This window comes from Ptiloglossa arizonensis, chromosome 13 (genome assembly GCF_051014685.1).
Source record: "Ptiloglossa arizonensis isolate GNS036 chromosome 13, iyPtiAriz1_principal, whole genome shotgun sequence".
Classification (NCBI taxonomy): domain Eukaryota; kingdom Metazoa; phylum Arthropoda; class Insecta; order Hymenoptera; family Colletidae; genus Ptiloglossa; species Ptiloglossa arizonensis.
The window spans coordinates 3572295-3587106 of record NC_135060.1 but is presented as its reverse complement, the minus strand read 5'-3'; the positions used below and the strand labels follow the sequence as shown (position 1 = coordinate 3587106).

The 14812-nt window shown below is 35.3% G+C and overlaps 3 protein-coding genes and 1 long non-coding RNA gene across 10 annotated transcripts in view; all 4 read right to left on the bottom strand.

Annotated features, from left to right (window-relative positions):
- Positions 1-1142: 1142 nt before the first annotated feature.
- Positions 1143-2261, bottom strand: Pomp (proteasome maturation protein). Its single transcript, XM_076325344.1, has 5 exons — positions 2147-2261; positions 1828-1925; positions 1676-1736; positions 1435-1610; positions 1143-1325 (listed from the first exon to the last, which is right to left on the bottom strand). Exons 1-5 carry the CDS (start codon positions 2147-2149, stop codon positions 1238-1240), a joined length of 426 nt encoding a protein of 141 aa, XP_076181459.1. The 5' UTR covers positions 2150-2261; the 3' UTR covers positions 1143-1237.
- A 1308-nt stretch (positions 2262-3569) lies between these two features.
- On the bottom strand, positions 3570-5921 carry LOC143154122 (TNF receptor-associated factor 6). Of its 3 annotated transcripts, none has more exons than XM_076325974.1 (6): positions 5493-5921; positions 5193-5258; positions 4873-5003; positions 4474-4783; positions 4252-4403; positions 3570-4181 (listed from the first exon to the last, which is right to left on the bottom strand). In XM_076325974.1, exons 2-6 carry the CDS (start codon positions 5253-5255, stop codon positions 3584-3586), a joined length of 1254 nt encoding a protein of 417 aa, XP_076182089.1. In that variant the 5' UTR covers positions 5256-5258; positions 5493-5921; the 3' UTR covers positions 3570-3583. The 3 variants fall into 3 exon arrangements, with proteins under 3 accessions (XP_076182089.1, XP_076182088.1, XP_076182090.1); XM_076325973.1 differs by having other exon boundaries at positions 5467-5920; XM_076325975.1 differs by having other exon boundaries at positions 5662-5700.
- Positions 5922-6140: 219 nt separating this feature from the next.
- Positions 6141-6631, bottom strand: LOC143154125 (uncharacterized). The gene is made up of 2 exons (XR_012993993.1): positions 6445-6631; positions 6141-6375 (listed from the first exon to the last, which is right to left on the bottom strand). It is a non-coding gene; the product is annotated as an uncharacterized LOC143154125 (long non-coding RNA).
- A 421-nt stretch (positions 6632-7052) lies between these two features.
- The window catches only part of Numb (NUMB endocytic adaptor protein), a 101193-nt gene continuing 93433 nt past the window's right edge, over positions 7053-14812 (bottom strand). For 4 of the 5 annotated variants that reach the window (XM_076325970.1, XM_076325971.1, XM_076325972.1 and 1 more), the window contains 5 exons: positions 14233-14490; positions 13588-13608; positions 12721-12900; positions 12043-12560; positions 11339-11655 (listed from right to left, as the gene is read on the bottom strand). In XM_076325970.1, the coding sequence (XP_076182085.1) occupies positions 11344-11655; positions 12043-12560; positions 12721-12900; positions 13588-13608; positions 14233-14490 (1289 nt within the window). In that variant the 3' untranslated portion in view covers positions 11339-11343. Of the gene's footprint in view, positions 11656-12042; positions 12561-12720; positions 12901-13587; positions 13609-14232; positions 14491-14812 lie in introns of all 5 variants that reach the window. The other variant, XM_076325969.1, reaches the window with a different exon arrangement.

Genomic DNA, 14812 nt, shown 5'->3' with positions numbered 1-14812 from the left:
TCTCTATTTTTAGATCCTTTATTTTGTTTAAATATGAAGGTATGAAACACAAACAATTGTGCCAAGAAGTACCTGCAGCTCGGCAATCATGCTCTACTAGACGCGTAAATCGATTATTAATAATCTTATGAACTTTGGATGTGTTTTTTTCTGATGACACTTAAAGATGTTTAAATCTTGTAAAATTAATAGAACAATGCTTAAAAGTAGTAAGAAGTCTTTATAAAACTTTTTACTAAATTACTTTAACATATTTAAACTTATAATCATAATTGCCATTTAAAGTAAGTGTAAAAATATAACATTCTGCATAATAACTTAATACAAATTATAATAATATTTAGATAAGTTATTTAAAAATAAAATAAAATTCTTAAATTGTAGATTGTGTTCTCTAAAATAAGTATGCATTTAAAAGGAACTTGAAGTATATTAAAAGTACATGTATCTATGAAGTCATTTACATCAGTTAAAAGTCTCAAGAAAAATGATATAATTTTTGTTATATTTTCATAATTTTATTTATCTTTTTTCTGAGACAGTAGTTTAAGAATATTGTCAATTTGTATAATATTAATTTTTCAACAGTGAAAATGAGAAAGAAAAAAATCATTAATCCATGGAGATTCAATGCATTTATGTCATTGAAATCGACAGTAAGTAAGATTACCGCTGTGTTAGCTTCTTTTATAGTTATTCTTCGTACATATCTTGAGATGTCTATGCGAAAAATATGAAGGCATAATTTTCTTGAAATATTGAACAATACGATCTGTGCGTTTATTATGTTCTTATTCATTATAATTATATGTTACATAGAAGGAAAGGTTACATTTTCCCTTTGTAATATGTGTACAGAAAGATAAAATAGAAACAATTTTTATATCGATACAAATGCAATTGCAAAATGCAAGACATAATAAGTAATATGTTTGAATTTAAGAAGTTAAAAAAGTATATATTTATAGATGTATGACAATGTTGTTTCTTCCTAAAATTATTCTATATTCATCAAACAGACGTTTAAGTTCATGAATTAATGAAATGAATTAATTTTTACATTTCTACTACATATTATTTGTTAATATTCATTATTGTTATTATTTAATAATTAAGTAAAATGTGAATTATTGCTCAGAATATCTTGATTAAATATAAGATTTAAACATTTATTACTATTTAGTGTATTTAATGATACAAGGCCAATAGTAAAATCTTTAAATAAAATACTTAGAGTTTATAGTATTCCGAGACTTTTTTCAATAATAGCATGAGGTTGACCCATTTCTTCCCTGAATTCAGATATATTTAATACATCTTCAAATCTAAATATATAAAAAAATTAATATATCATGTACTATCAATCACAAATTATTTGTTATTAGTATATAATTAACAGATGTTATTTTAAAACGAATACAAAAGTTAGTTTACCCTATTTCTTCATCTCGCCCAAGTAAAACATCTCTCATCATATTTGACGATGGCAGAAATGGAAGTCTTCCAATACTTTCACAAGCTTTTAATTCCATTGCTATACGCATTGGAGCATGTATCCCTTGTGTATTTCTAAGTAATATCATGTTCATACGATCACGATTTTTTTGATACTAAAACATATAATAAATGTACAAGATATCAAAACAATTATAATTTCTTAATATAAATTTCTCACATTTCTTTCAGTTGCTTCAAGAGGATGTAAATTATTTATACTTTGTTTACTTGTCGATAACCTAAGAAATAGAAATTAAATAATGAGCTTGATACTAAACATAAAAACGTTAATTTTTTTGTCACATTATTAAATAACATATACATTCATACCCTGAAACCATGGGACTAGATATGCCATAATTGTCATTGCAGACATTGAACTTTTCAATGACAGTAGGTTTAGGAACAACTGATGGTAATCCAAAACTCTAAAATTTATTAATATTTTTATATATAACTTTATAAAATATTATAATATTAGTCTCTAACTATTACTTTTTATTAACTTATTAGAGATAGTACTATAAATATTTGTTCTAACATAACCTTTCTCTAAAGATAAATAATACTTTCTACATATACGTTCAAATTATTTTAATGAATTTTCTTTTACGATTAGAAAACAATTAAATCTGATATTATTTATTACCATTATTTCTGATGTATATGTAATTCTAGTTCATACAAAAAGCGAAAGTCACTTGCTCGTCTCACAGAAGACTATATACTACGTTCATAAACTCATCGAAAATATAATTTGACGTTTCACATGTGCAAGTCAGTACCAAAAGCATAAATGATATATAAGATAGACCTATCAAATGTTTTCTAACTTAAAAACTATATTATCGATAGAGGAATAAGAGACGAGTATCTCAGGTTAGTATTAAAGATTGTGAGATTGAAACTTTCGGAAAATAAACCATCTATTATATATTTTATACGAACTATATTCAACGTAATCGCCGCGATTGGTAAAGGTAGTAAATGAAAAAAAGTTGTCCCTGTAGAACATTTGCGGTTCTATCACACCTATTAGATTTAGAAAATATAACACTAGGTTTTATCTATTCTCTCAAATGAAACGTGAATATTTAAACAACACAAAACTGAGAATATTTTAAAAGTTATAGCTAACCACTGTAAAAACTTAATCAAATTTTCCAAGTGTTATTTATTTTCACAAAAGGAACTTGGAACTTTCATTTCTCAGTCCATAACTCATAATTTTAAATTATATAGAAGAAATGGGCGCAAGGAAAAAAAAGAAAGCTATTTGTGTTACTCGAAATGAATTTATTGAAATACATCAAAATTACATTCATATTCTTACATTTCATTAGAATTATCAGACTTTTACACGAGTTACAAAAATATTCTATGTTATGATATTCTATTGCTACGTATATCTCAAGAGAATATTTTAAATTCGCAGTTGATTAGCTTGGTATTACCCGTGACAAACAATAATTCTTCGTTGCGATAAATACCGATTACCAGGTTTCTCTACGAGAAAGTTGATGTCAGCGAAGACCCGAAGAAAGACTAATGAAATTAAAGTACCATCGATCTTCTTTTACACGCATTACAGTAAAAATTACTAAACCGAAGAGATAAGAGTCAAAGTCTCTTTGATTTCCTTATTTAGTTCGACTAAGCAATTTCATTGTCCAATAAAATGAGGCAAAATAGAGACGCGAATCGTGTAGTTGGCCCTAGAGTCAATTGCGTTTTTTCTAAGTAAGCGCGATTTAAAGACAAAAATGATTGACGCACATTTCTCCTTGAATCTACCACAAATAAGAACACGACTTACAATTAGGGCATCTAACAACAGAGAGGTCTTTCTGAGCCGGTCCCTTCCTAAATGTACATGATGCGAGAAAAAAAATGCATATAATTTGTGGCGATTGTGTATTTGTAGTAGTGCGACCAGGTTTATTTTTATCGAGCGTACCTGTGTGGAATATATGATGATTGTATCCTATACGTGATTATGCAGTACAAAGTTATAAAAAATAACTACATAAATGGCATCAAAATCATATACCATTCAAAAATATAATTACACATAGAAATAAAATTGTTATATTGATTTCATAATATTATCTTGAACACGAACTTCTATCCTGAAAATCAAACAATCATTTTGCAAAAAGTTTGATAAATCACGTATTCGTACGAATTCCGTGTAACCAAAACTACGCTTGTTCAATTCACAGACTGGTTTTCTAAATGCTTCAAGATCTGGTCTTGATGAAGTTATCTCACGTATGTCTTTTTCCCAATTATGTGGATGTACCAAAATAAAATACATTGTTCCATTAAATGGCCAATCTAGACCATCATCATTTTCTGATTTCATTATATGCAGAAGCAATGATATAAACTCAGGATCTTTTGAAGATACATTAATTCTAGCACAGATCTTATAACCATTAGGACTAGTGTAGAAACCAGGGCTGTAAAACATTTTTAGTGGATCACTGATCATAGTTTCAAGTTTTGCATGGAAAGAATGTAATCTCCAAATATAAACACCATTACAACTACGCAAATACATTTCTTCTTGATTAAATTGCAGCGATGTTTGTAAAGTTGTAAGCTGCGTTTTTTGATTAGATACGGTTATAGACAATTCTCTGTTTTGCTGTTCTAAAATCACTATTCTTTCGTACAGATTCCTAAAAGAAATGTATTTTAAAATACTATATAAAGATATTTTGTACTGTAAATATAAATTATAAGATGTACTTTAACAAGTGCTGCCATTCTAACGACGGTTCGTTACTTCCTCCTAAGGATGTTGCATTTTTTGGTGGTGCATCCCACAACTTAGATTCAGCAGCTACTATATTAGCATAAGACTGTGTAACAGATAATTGTGGCAATGTCTTTAAAACCATCTATAAAATAGGTAGACAATAATTTTTTTATACTACAATTAAATATAACTACATTGAATAAAAAACTAACAGTTAAGTGAAGATTTATATTTGTCTCTAAATGTGTACGTAAATCTTCTTCTGTGCAAAAGGTTTTTATACAACCAACTTTTTTAAAATGACAATAAATATTTTGCGAATTTGGAAGACTTCTTTTATATACACATTGATTTATATGTGCTTCCATATCCACCGGACATAACTTAATCTCGCAACCAGATTGTTGGTAAGGACAAGGTGTACGTTGTTGGGAGATCTCTCTACTTGTATACAAATCTCTAAATAAATCGCTTTCAGAATTTAGCGGTTGACTATCGACTGGACAACAAGCACCTTCCTTTCTACAAATAAAAATTATGTTGTGAAAGTAAATTATATATAATAATAGATCTTATGTATTCGATAATTGGACATACAAAATATAACTTACTGAAGCCATTTATATATGCATTGTGAACAGAATTTATGACCACAAGATGTTAAAACTGGATCACGTAGCCAAGTTAAACAAATAGGACATTCGAATCTAGGCTCAAGGTATTCTTTCATACCATCACCGCACTGTACGTAATAGTTGGGTTATCGATATAAGTGAAAAATAATAATTGTGTTAACACAAAATGTGAAGCAAAGCTTTGGGAATTATATTGTAAATATAATGCAAAAAAATCAGTTTTAATAAGAAATAAGATGCAATATAAGTATAACACTGTTAACATCTGTAACTTTAAATTTGATAAAGATACTCACACATGCAAGAATAGTTTCTTCTGCAACTACAATATGTTCTTCAATATTGTCCGATTTGGCCATTATCTGAGAACATCCAGACACGCGTACGTTGAGTGTAAATTATATTCAAATTGTACAAGATATTAAAAGAAACATATGTATTGTAAAATAATGTTAGAAAGCTACAAGAGGCACTTCCACGAATATCCGAATTCCCAAATTTGTTCGTTCACGGAGCAAAAAACCAAGAAGTTAATAGAAAGACAGTGTATATTAAATTTTCATTTAATACATTTTATAAGAGTACATATAATGTACCACTATCCAATCCAGGTTTCATTCAGACCTCTGAGGTCCTCCTGTCGCTTAAACGCACTCTATCTATACATCACGTGTAGCGTTTATGAACAGTGTGCGTTTCTTTACGATGAGAATATAGTCCGTGTAATTATTTCCTTAACATCGTGTGGTTTTTTAAATAACGTACTTTGGTGTACTGTATAGGTTAGGAATGGTTAAAAGCATAATAATTAGCTGCGCATGATGGACTACCACTACATAACAAATTATGGAATTCCCCCTCCACACACTCTAGTGTAAGAGCTGCGAGAAAGAAAGTGAATACGAGACTTTCTTCGTCGTTTTCGAAAGATGTGAAGTTCGAATCGCGGGGCGATATTTTGAAAATTCACTAAAAATTATCTTTCCATTCATTCTCATAAATGGAACTTGAAAGATTTGAGCAACGCGACACGAAAAATATTTTCAAAGTCCCATTTAATCTCAGATCTCTATTTCATAATATGTATCTTATACTCTGAGGGAGTAACAAACGAATTACATTCGAAATATTTATAATTTTGTTTGTCTTAGAAATGTAAGAATCAAAAATTCAATGTACAATTTCTACGCGAAGGGAAACGAGTATTTTAAAGAATAGTTACAGCTTGGTATCGCGTGTGGATTAATAAAATATATATATTTTTTTATTATATATTATATATATAGATATCAGAGATGTGTATATTATTCATAGTCGTGTGAAAAGTATAGCGAGAACAGAATTTAATGACAATATTTAGAAACAGGTTTTCCATAGCAATCGAACCACTTTAGACAACAGTCAATCGTTTTCACTGGCGGTTCCTCCGGAGGCGGGCAACGTACCGGACGTGGATAATAACAAGGTGAATACGTCGCACTGTTAAAAATCATAAAAATAATATTAATACTTTGTCTTGGTATTCGGAAATTTTAACTGTGTATGCACCTGTCGCAGGTGTACGTGATCTGGAAACGAATCGGAGACGATCCAGTATCCGGTGGCCGAATATTTGGACATCTTGGGCATCCTGAACTTATGGTGCGTCTCGAAGAACAACGGGAAGGATGCCAGGGTGGGTATCTAGCTAACGCAGCTTCCACAGTTGTCATCTTTCGGTTCGGTTGGCTTTCTGTCTCGTTTAGACAACCGAGTTCAAGTTTCCCGTACGTTCTCCGCCGATAAACAACCCTGACATTGAAAATTTACCGAAAGAATACAAGCAATTTGGAACGAATAAACGATATCGAGAAATTTTAGGTTGTTCGTATCGACTTGAATTTAGCGATACACAAAGCGATCGAAATATTTCACTGTCAATTCGAACTCTCGTTATTTGTATTACTTCGATCTGTTGCAAGCTATAATTTACGATTCTATAGGAACAAGAGACATATTACGTCGATGCTTAGTTAAGCGATGGGGATACAAACTACGCGAAAATTTCAAGGATCGTGCGGTATTAATTCCTGTAAATGAAAGCAAATAATGTAATTGGTCCAAATGTATTTGGATCGCGTTCGAATCAATTCGTCACGTTTGTAGTTCTGAATTATTTGTTTATAAATAAAAACATACAGAAACATCATAAATATGTAGGTGAAGATAGAAACAATGAGAGAAACAGTTTGGTAATCACAACAGATATTATAATAAATCGTATCTTTACAGAGCCAGATACATTGTAAAACGAACAAGGATACTTTCACGTAACATACACGCAGTCGTACATTGATCCAGGAATCGATCGGCGACACTATGTACAACACAACCACGGAAGCGTGCACGGTGGTACTGACGAACCCCGCAGAGAACGCGGTTGCACATCTCAATTTAACACCCAGTGCACCTACTCGCCAATTATTCCAGTGTCCCTGTGTGTACTTAAGAGTTAGCCAATCGTAAATGCATTAGTCTCCTTCAGTCGGGTGTGACACTGGAATATGTCTCGACTGACGCCTGTTCTTTCTACGTTAGAATCAAAATTTTAGCCTCGAAACAACGAAAAGAGAATTAGATTCGATTATTCTGTTTCCAAACAGGAACATAAAACACGAACACGCAGGAGCAGAAACCAGTCGAGATTACCCCATTCTGATTTCAACCCTAGCCAAGTGTGAACTTGAACGAATAATTAGTGTACATCGATACGAGAGAGAAAAAAGAAAAAGAAAAAAAAAAAAAATAATAAACAGAAGATGTAAAAAGAAAACAAAGAAAGAGGAGAAAACAATAAGTACTTAAGGCGATAATGTTACATAACGAATCACTGTACTGCATTGTATACATATTTTCATTTCCCTCTTTGCTCAACACTTCGGTTCTCTGCGAGAACTCGAAGAGCGCGATCCGCTTACGGGAATAAAGATCAGCGACGTCCACGCGGCATCGATGATTTCGCGTTCATCGCCCAATGAAAAATAAAACAAGCATACGTTCGTTAATATTTTAAGTACATCGATCAATCAACGTTTCGTTTTTACAATTTCCCCGCGATAAGTACCCGACGATTGCGCTTTTGCTACACCGATAACGATTTCGTTTTTCTATTCATTTATATGTTTTGTCTGTCGGCAATTCGTTTTCGCTTCAGTTGTTTTTGATTTACGGGACGGACAGAAGGTAACTCGAATGATCGAGTGCAACCTCGCCAAACGATCGAGAACGATATCCGTGATACGGCGTGACGAGCGTCGCTCGCGTGTTTTCGTCTCCGGCTGACGAAGAATCGTCCTCTTCGAAATTAGTTATCACCGAACGTGGAAGCAACGTTTTGTGCTCATAAACGCTACCAAACTATTTACAAGGTAACTTATCATTACAACTTAATAAAACCTCGGCAACAAAGAACGCCTTATCTTCTCCTGCGTTACAATATCGTCGGTTCGGTGAACAACTTCTGCACATACACGCACGCATGCTCTCTCTATCTGTCTCTCTCTCTCTCTTTCTCTCGTTTTTCGTTCCTTGTATCATCAATTTAAATAACTAATTTATGTACAACGCACACACACGAGTCGTCGAAATAACACGATCGAACACGTACCCTCGTTCCTATCATTGACGAAATCGTTCGACTCCATTGCCGTGATCGCCTATCTTCCCTTTCAACGTAACCTATTCTTCTCCCCTTACCGCGTGGCGTGCCATATTGCAGCAGTCCCCGCTTTCAAGAACTCGAGTTTCGAAATCATCTCCACCATTGTTTACGTTTATTCAGCGAGCCGTCGGCTCAAACTCGATAAGATATGCAGACGAGACTTAATTTCTTTACCCAATGAAAATAAAAATTCTTGGATTTGTTATTTTTTCGTGAAAATATCGTCAGGAAATTCGCGAGGTTTTCCCAATGGAAATAAGACTAAACACGATCTTACACGGACTATTTTTAAGTACGTAAAATACATAAAATCGCGCGAAATACCTAATCGATATAAAGGAGAATATTTAGTCCGAAACAGGTATCTGTTTAAATATAAATATGTATTGAACATTGTGATCCTGTATCGAATCTTTTGTGGTGAAACGGTAAAGAACAAAATTTCAATATAAAAATTTTGTCACGTCCTTTTCGTTCTTTCTCTTTCTTTGAATTGAAGTTTTGTTCTTCATTATGTTTTACCAAAGAGAATACAAACGATACACGGTTGAAATGTTTGAAACGTATAATTTATATTTAAACCGATGCTTGGACTAAATTCCTTTCTTTATTTGCATTTATACTTTACGAACAATTTATTATCGAATTCTTGATACGTAATCGAGTGTGCTTTTCAAAAATAATTACAATAACATAACTTATATGTTATATTACTCAATAGTAGCCCGAATAAAGTCGTATTTAGACTCATTTTCATCGGGAAATCATTGTCGAATTTAATGAACGTAACGTGTAACGTGAGTTCGACCCACATATGAAATAAAATTCGCTATTTCGCATTTAAAGAAACCAAAGTCTCAATTTTGTTACTCGATAGCGGGAATTACTATGTAATGTAAATCGTAATTGAAAAATATTTCTCGCAATCCTTATTGTAACGTTTCTTGTGTAATGAATTTACGTGTGTTTCGAAAATGGCCGCAGTAAGGGGTTGGCCGCTTATTCGTTCGACAAAACTGAAAGTACAGCCGCTAACTGAAAGAGAGAAGCCTTGAGACATAATATTATAATCCCTAGTTGAGTACTACATAGGACTTGGGGAGCGTTCTCGAGTCACCGCTGTGATCTCTATATTCGTTCAATCCCCTGAGAATGAGAGTGACGTAAGCCGAGAAAGATGGCGAATAAATTAAGTTCGTAAACCCTATCATCCTTTGTATCGAATACTTCGTAAGCGGTAATTTTTCTAATACGGGGCAAAATGAACTTACACCGCTCTCACTTTTAGGAATTCGTTCAACGAGTGATATACACTATAACAATCAGTAACATATATAGTTCACGTCTGAACTCGACGCCGTATATCGTTGCTCTCGTTTTTGGCTCGTGAATATCGTTTTGTCCTTAACGGAAGCACCTTTGTGTGTCATAGTTGCGCGAATCAAATCGTTGAGCGAGCGCTAACCGTCCACCTACACGTAATTGTGTTCCAACAGTCCTCGTCGTTATGATAAATGTGATTTGTTTGTACCGCACGATATTAGACAACGATAGCGTGGAACGTACTGTTTCTAGAAACTTCAACATCTAATCTTTACTTAAGTAACTAGGTGTGTGTGTGTGTAGATTTTGCGTGTATTCTGTCGGCTAGGGAACGACAGACACCGGTGCTATCCAAGCTCGCGAATGCTTCCTCCGCTGTACAATGGCGCCATCTTGGAGAAACATCCACAACAGCCGTTCGATTCCGCTCCCGCATTAAGTACTGGCCACTTCGATGTCTATCACAGTCCTCCATGATGTTAAGCCATTTACGTGTGGTCGTCCATCGATCGTTCTTTCTTTAGTTATCTACCTGTCTACCTGGTTCGTATATCTATCTCGTCTTCTTCGTCAACAGAACTCATCAATTCCTTGTACTCGTATCGAGTGTCGACTAACAGAATTTTCATTCGCACCCTTTAACGGCTGTTGCCGCACTAAACGAAAATATTTCTTGCCACGTAGCCGGGACTAAACTACATACATCTTTTTTTCATTTTTGTTTTTGTCTTTTTTCCCCCCGTTTTTCATCGAAACATTTGTGGGTGCAGCATAATCTTGGAGTGCGTGTAATTTTGCTTCTTCATGCAGAAAGACGGGTAACTGTTTTGAGCCTAAACTATTCAAGATTATTGTACACCTCGTTTATAAGTATCTCGTGACAGAACATTTAAATATGTTATCAATATCAGCGACGTCTAGTTTCGTTCGCGATTAAGCGCGACGATAGTTTCGAAACGTTATCCTCGATCGAACGACGAACTCCCGTCGTGTCCGTCTTAAACGGTGACCAACGCCTGGTCCCATCTTGTATTTCTATTTGCGCCGCGTTTACATTTAATTTGAGGTCATCGAGAGGCTGTGTGCGTAAACTACTTGTCTAAAGAATGTTGCGGGTACGTGTTTTGTGCTGATTCACTCCCATCGTCATCGCTACCGAACATCTCTTTGAGATCGATGCGTCTTCCCTCCGTCCAACGTTCCTCCTCGTCGTTCGAGGTTCCTTGCTCGATTATCGACCGTATCACCCAACCGGAATTTCAACAGAGCTCACTTTCCACGGAATCTTCCCGATCCGTTGAAGATTGCGCGATTTACGTGTAATACTTCCGGTCACGCGAGCGGTCGAAATGCGAACGAACGTGTAATCGTCACTATATGTTCGAACGGAAGTACTTGGCAACGCTGTTGATGAACTCCTGGCGCTACAATTGCACCTGAAACGCTTGCGTCGCGTTTGGCATTATGAAAGGATTCGTCGCGCTAGACTGTCGCAGATTTCTCGCCGCGATTTCCGCCCACTCGGCGTCGAAAGGATCGGATGGACCGGTCCTGGTGGTGGTTTGTCCCATCGCGGCCGATCCGAGCGAGAGGGCTCTTGCGTGAAGCGGCGGTGCTCGTCGTGGACTGGTCTGACTCTGCGAAGGAGATTGCACTGATGACGGTATCGCTCCAGTTATACTGCCCAGCCATTGCTCCGGTTTCGGTAATGCTGTTGTCGTCGCAACTGCTTGTACCTGAAACAATAACGGAGTATTCTGAAATTCTGTGCAAATGTCTCGTATCTGAAGTAAACGTCGCGCGAACTGGTCCATCGAGGCTAGCTCCCTTTCGATGAAAATTTGATTTCGGTAAAGATTTAAATATGTGGTCGAGTCGAAGGTCGATTGGGAGAGTGATCGTCTATCGATGACTGGTGACTCAAAGTCGTGCAGCTACCTATAGATAGACATAGCTACTGTAATCTCTAGCTAAACAAAAATTTTCTAGAAAGTTTCTTTCGTTCTTCTATACGTAAATACTATGTCCTGCTTTTTGGCATGCTTCGTAACCAACTTCGATGGTAAAAGTATTTCAGGTGAGAAAATTAGGTGTGGTGTATTGGATAACTCGTGAAGACTTACCGCTGTAGTGGAAATCGTATTTGCTACCGGGGTTTGGCTCATTTGGCTAGCATCGTTGGCAATGCTACTGGATAGAGCCGAAGAAGAGGACGCTGCACTGGTGGTTGGCGAGGCTGTTTTCGCGGTCGTTACAGAATTCACCGGAATTGGTGACCTGTTCACAGCTGATATTGACATATTCCCCAAAGAGGACGTGGATGCTGTACTGAAAGCAGGACTTGCCGAAGGTGGTGTACCAAATACACCCACAGCGGTGGTAGGTGCTGGAGTACTCATCACGATCGTAGTGGTTATACTTGTTCTAGCAAGGATGGGACTAAGATTAGTAGTTTTATTTAGGATCGGCGTGAGTCTATGGTTCGAAGCCAGAACAGGCGACGGAGATTCTTTCCAAGTGGGTCCAATGTGGTTCAAGTTACTGAGATCATCGTTTTTGTCGTTATTGTTGTTGTTGTTGTTGTTGTTGAGGCTCGGTCCATTCTGTAACTTCATCTCGTCCAACGAGTTGTTACTTGTTACTGTAACAAAGTATAATTGCTTTTCGTGTTTTCTACCGTGCTGTTTTCTTAAATCTAAGGTACAAGAGGTCTGCCCTTTGTGTGTATTTTTAATAATTGAATGGTTTACTCCATCGATTCTCCTCTTCTCTCTAAACTTTATATTTAAAAATGACTGTACCTGGTGAAGTGTTATTGGTGTTTGTGAAAAGTTGTTTAGCAAATGAGCTTGTACTGCTTTGGGTAGGCATTGGTCCGAAGTCATCGCAGCTCGAAAGAAGAGAAAGACCTCGCGAAAGCTGTTGACACATTGCTGAAACACTATCTTGGCCACCGGGTGATATCTCGGGTATTGGGCTAACTGTAAAGAAAATAGTATAGTTTCAGTATAAATCACTCCTGATGGTGGAAGTTATTAACGTATTAAAATTGGTGCTTTGAAATTGGTGCTAAACACTACAAAATGCATGCTGTTACGACACGCGAACACGTGTTATAAATATCTAATGGAAATGTATACATGGGAAATTTCTAAACAGAAAATCTAAAGCGTAAAAACAATATCTTACAAAGACAGGAAGAAACGTATCTCCTAAACCGAGAACACTGAAATACAACTAACGACGACTAACTACGCCACCGCTATCATAAAGAACATCATCCCTCTCTTGCTGTCCCTTCTACACTTTTAATTTGTTTCATTGTTTACACGAGTGTATACACTGTGACGAGAAAGTAGCGAGACTGCGAAGAGTATATCGGAACAATATGTAGGAAAGGTTTTTTTTATTTCCTTGAATCGAATTTCCGAAAAACTAAAATTTCTTTTATTATCGTAGTGTTTTTCTCTTGTGTCACATTCTTCCTGTTAAATATTATTCGATACATGTGGTCATATTGAATATATTTAGTTGAATTCAATCTCGTTACTTTCTCGATGTAATGTGTATAAATATTTGAACATATATGTGTGTAAAACTAGCACGATTCAAGAACATCGAAAGAGGGGCAGGCAATATGGACAGTTAACAGAATAGAGAATAATGACCTTCGTCATATCCTTCGAATTCTGTTGTAAAAATGAAGAAGCACATTATTGGATGTCCTGGCCTATGGCTATTAACGTATATACAGAGAGTGAAATTATTTGAACGCTTTCGATCGATTCGAACGATTCGCTTTTCGATTTTATGGAAAATGTAACAATATAATATATATACATAATTTAATATCTGAATACTACATAGGAATTCGAATTTTACGTATAAATTCGATCTATTCTCAGCTCTAGTGTAGACCGGTCTATATCAATTATGAAACATATACTACAAACAAGAGTTACACGCAGGTAACAAAAGAAAAATAATTATTCTGTAATATTGTAATGAAAATTAACTGAATAAATATTTTTGCGATCTTACGCTTATAATAAGTATTTCATAACTGTTACATATATCACCCGATTTTCATTAAATTTTTCCCATACATTCCTGATAATCGTGATCAAAATAATTAGTCAAAGCTTCGATCTAACTTACATAATTTCTTACAGCGATTGAGTAACTATAGTTATAGTTATTGAGTAAATATTATACGATACATTAATGCACAGGATATACGATCAAACGACCGACAAAAGTATCCTTTTCCTTGCAGTTGCTTTTCTCTCTTAACGGATAATTATAATATTTACCCGGTGGTTTTAAAGGTACGATGTGAGACATAGCAGATGGCATTCGTGACAAATCCGTCGGCTCGAGACTGTGGCTACGTGTGCGTTCAAGGTTGCTAGGAAGATCATTGACCCGTAAACTGAGCTGTCTCTTGAACGGGGATGCTTGATTCAGTTGCGTAAAACCGCGGAAGGAACCTTGTCGTTCTAGCATCGATGGAGTAGCGTGTGGTCTTTCGATCGCAAAGGGGTTGTACACCTTCTTCACGGGGGGTACATCTGTAAGGAAACGGTCGACTCGTCAGATAATGGGTTATTTTTGTACAGACCGTTCTAAAATTATAAATACAAATTAAGTTGGTTAACAGAATTTATACGACGGAGTCAAATTGATTAATGAACAAACCGTACGTTTGAAAGTCAGTGCTGGATTCACGTATAGGCAAACTTAGGCCTAGAAGTGCCGAACGAAACGAAGTACTTAAAGTTCTACAAATAATGAACGTTTTTGTTGTTGTTGTTACACTGAAAGTTCTATAAATCATGAATATTTCTGTTGTTGTTGTTACACTGAAAGTTCTACAAATCATGAACGTTCTCG

Excerpts from the sequence above, each read along its gene's own strand:
- Pomp (XM_076325344.1), bottom strand. Across the intron at positions 1,611-1,675 it reads TTGAAGCAACTGAAAGAAAT|TATCAAAAAAATCGTGATCG; the intron begins GTGAGAAATTTA and ends TATATGTTTTAG. Across the intron at positions 1,326-1,434 it reads GGGCGAGATGAAGAAATAGG|ATTTGAAGATGTATTAAATA; the intron begins GTAAACTAACTT and ends TTATATATTTAG.
- LOC143154122 (XM_076325974.1), bottom strand. The coding sequence starts at position 5,255 with ATGGCCAAATCGGACAATATTGAAGAACATATTGTAGTTGCAGAAGAA. Across the intron at positions 4,784-4,872 it reads TGCATATATAAATGGCTTCA|AAAGGAAGGTGCTTGTTGTC; the intron begins GTAAGTTATATT and ends TTTTATTTGTAG. Across the intron at positions 4,182-4,251 it reads GAATGGCAGCACTTGTTAAA|GAATCTGTACGAAAGAATAG; the intron begins GTACATCTTATA and ends CATTTCTTTTAG.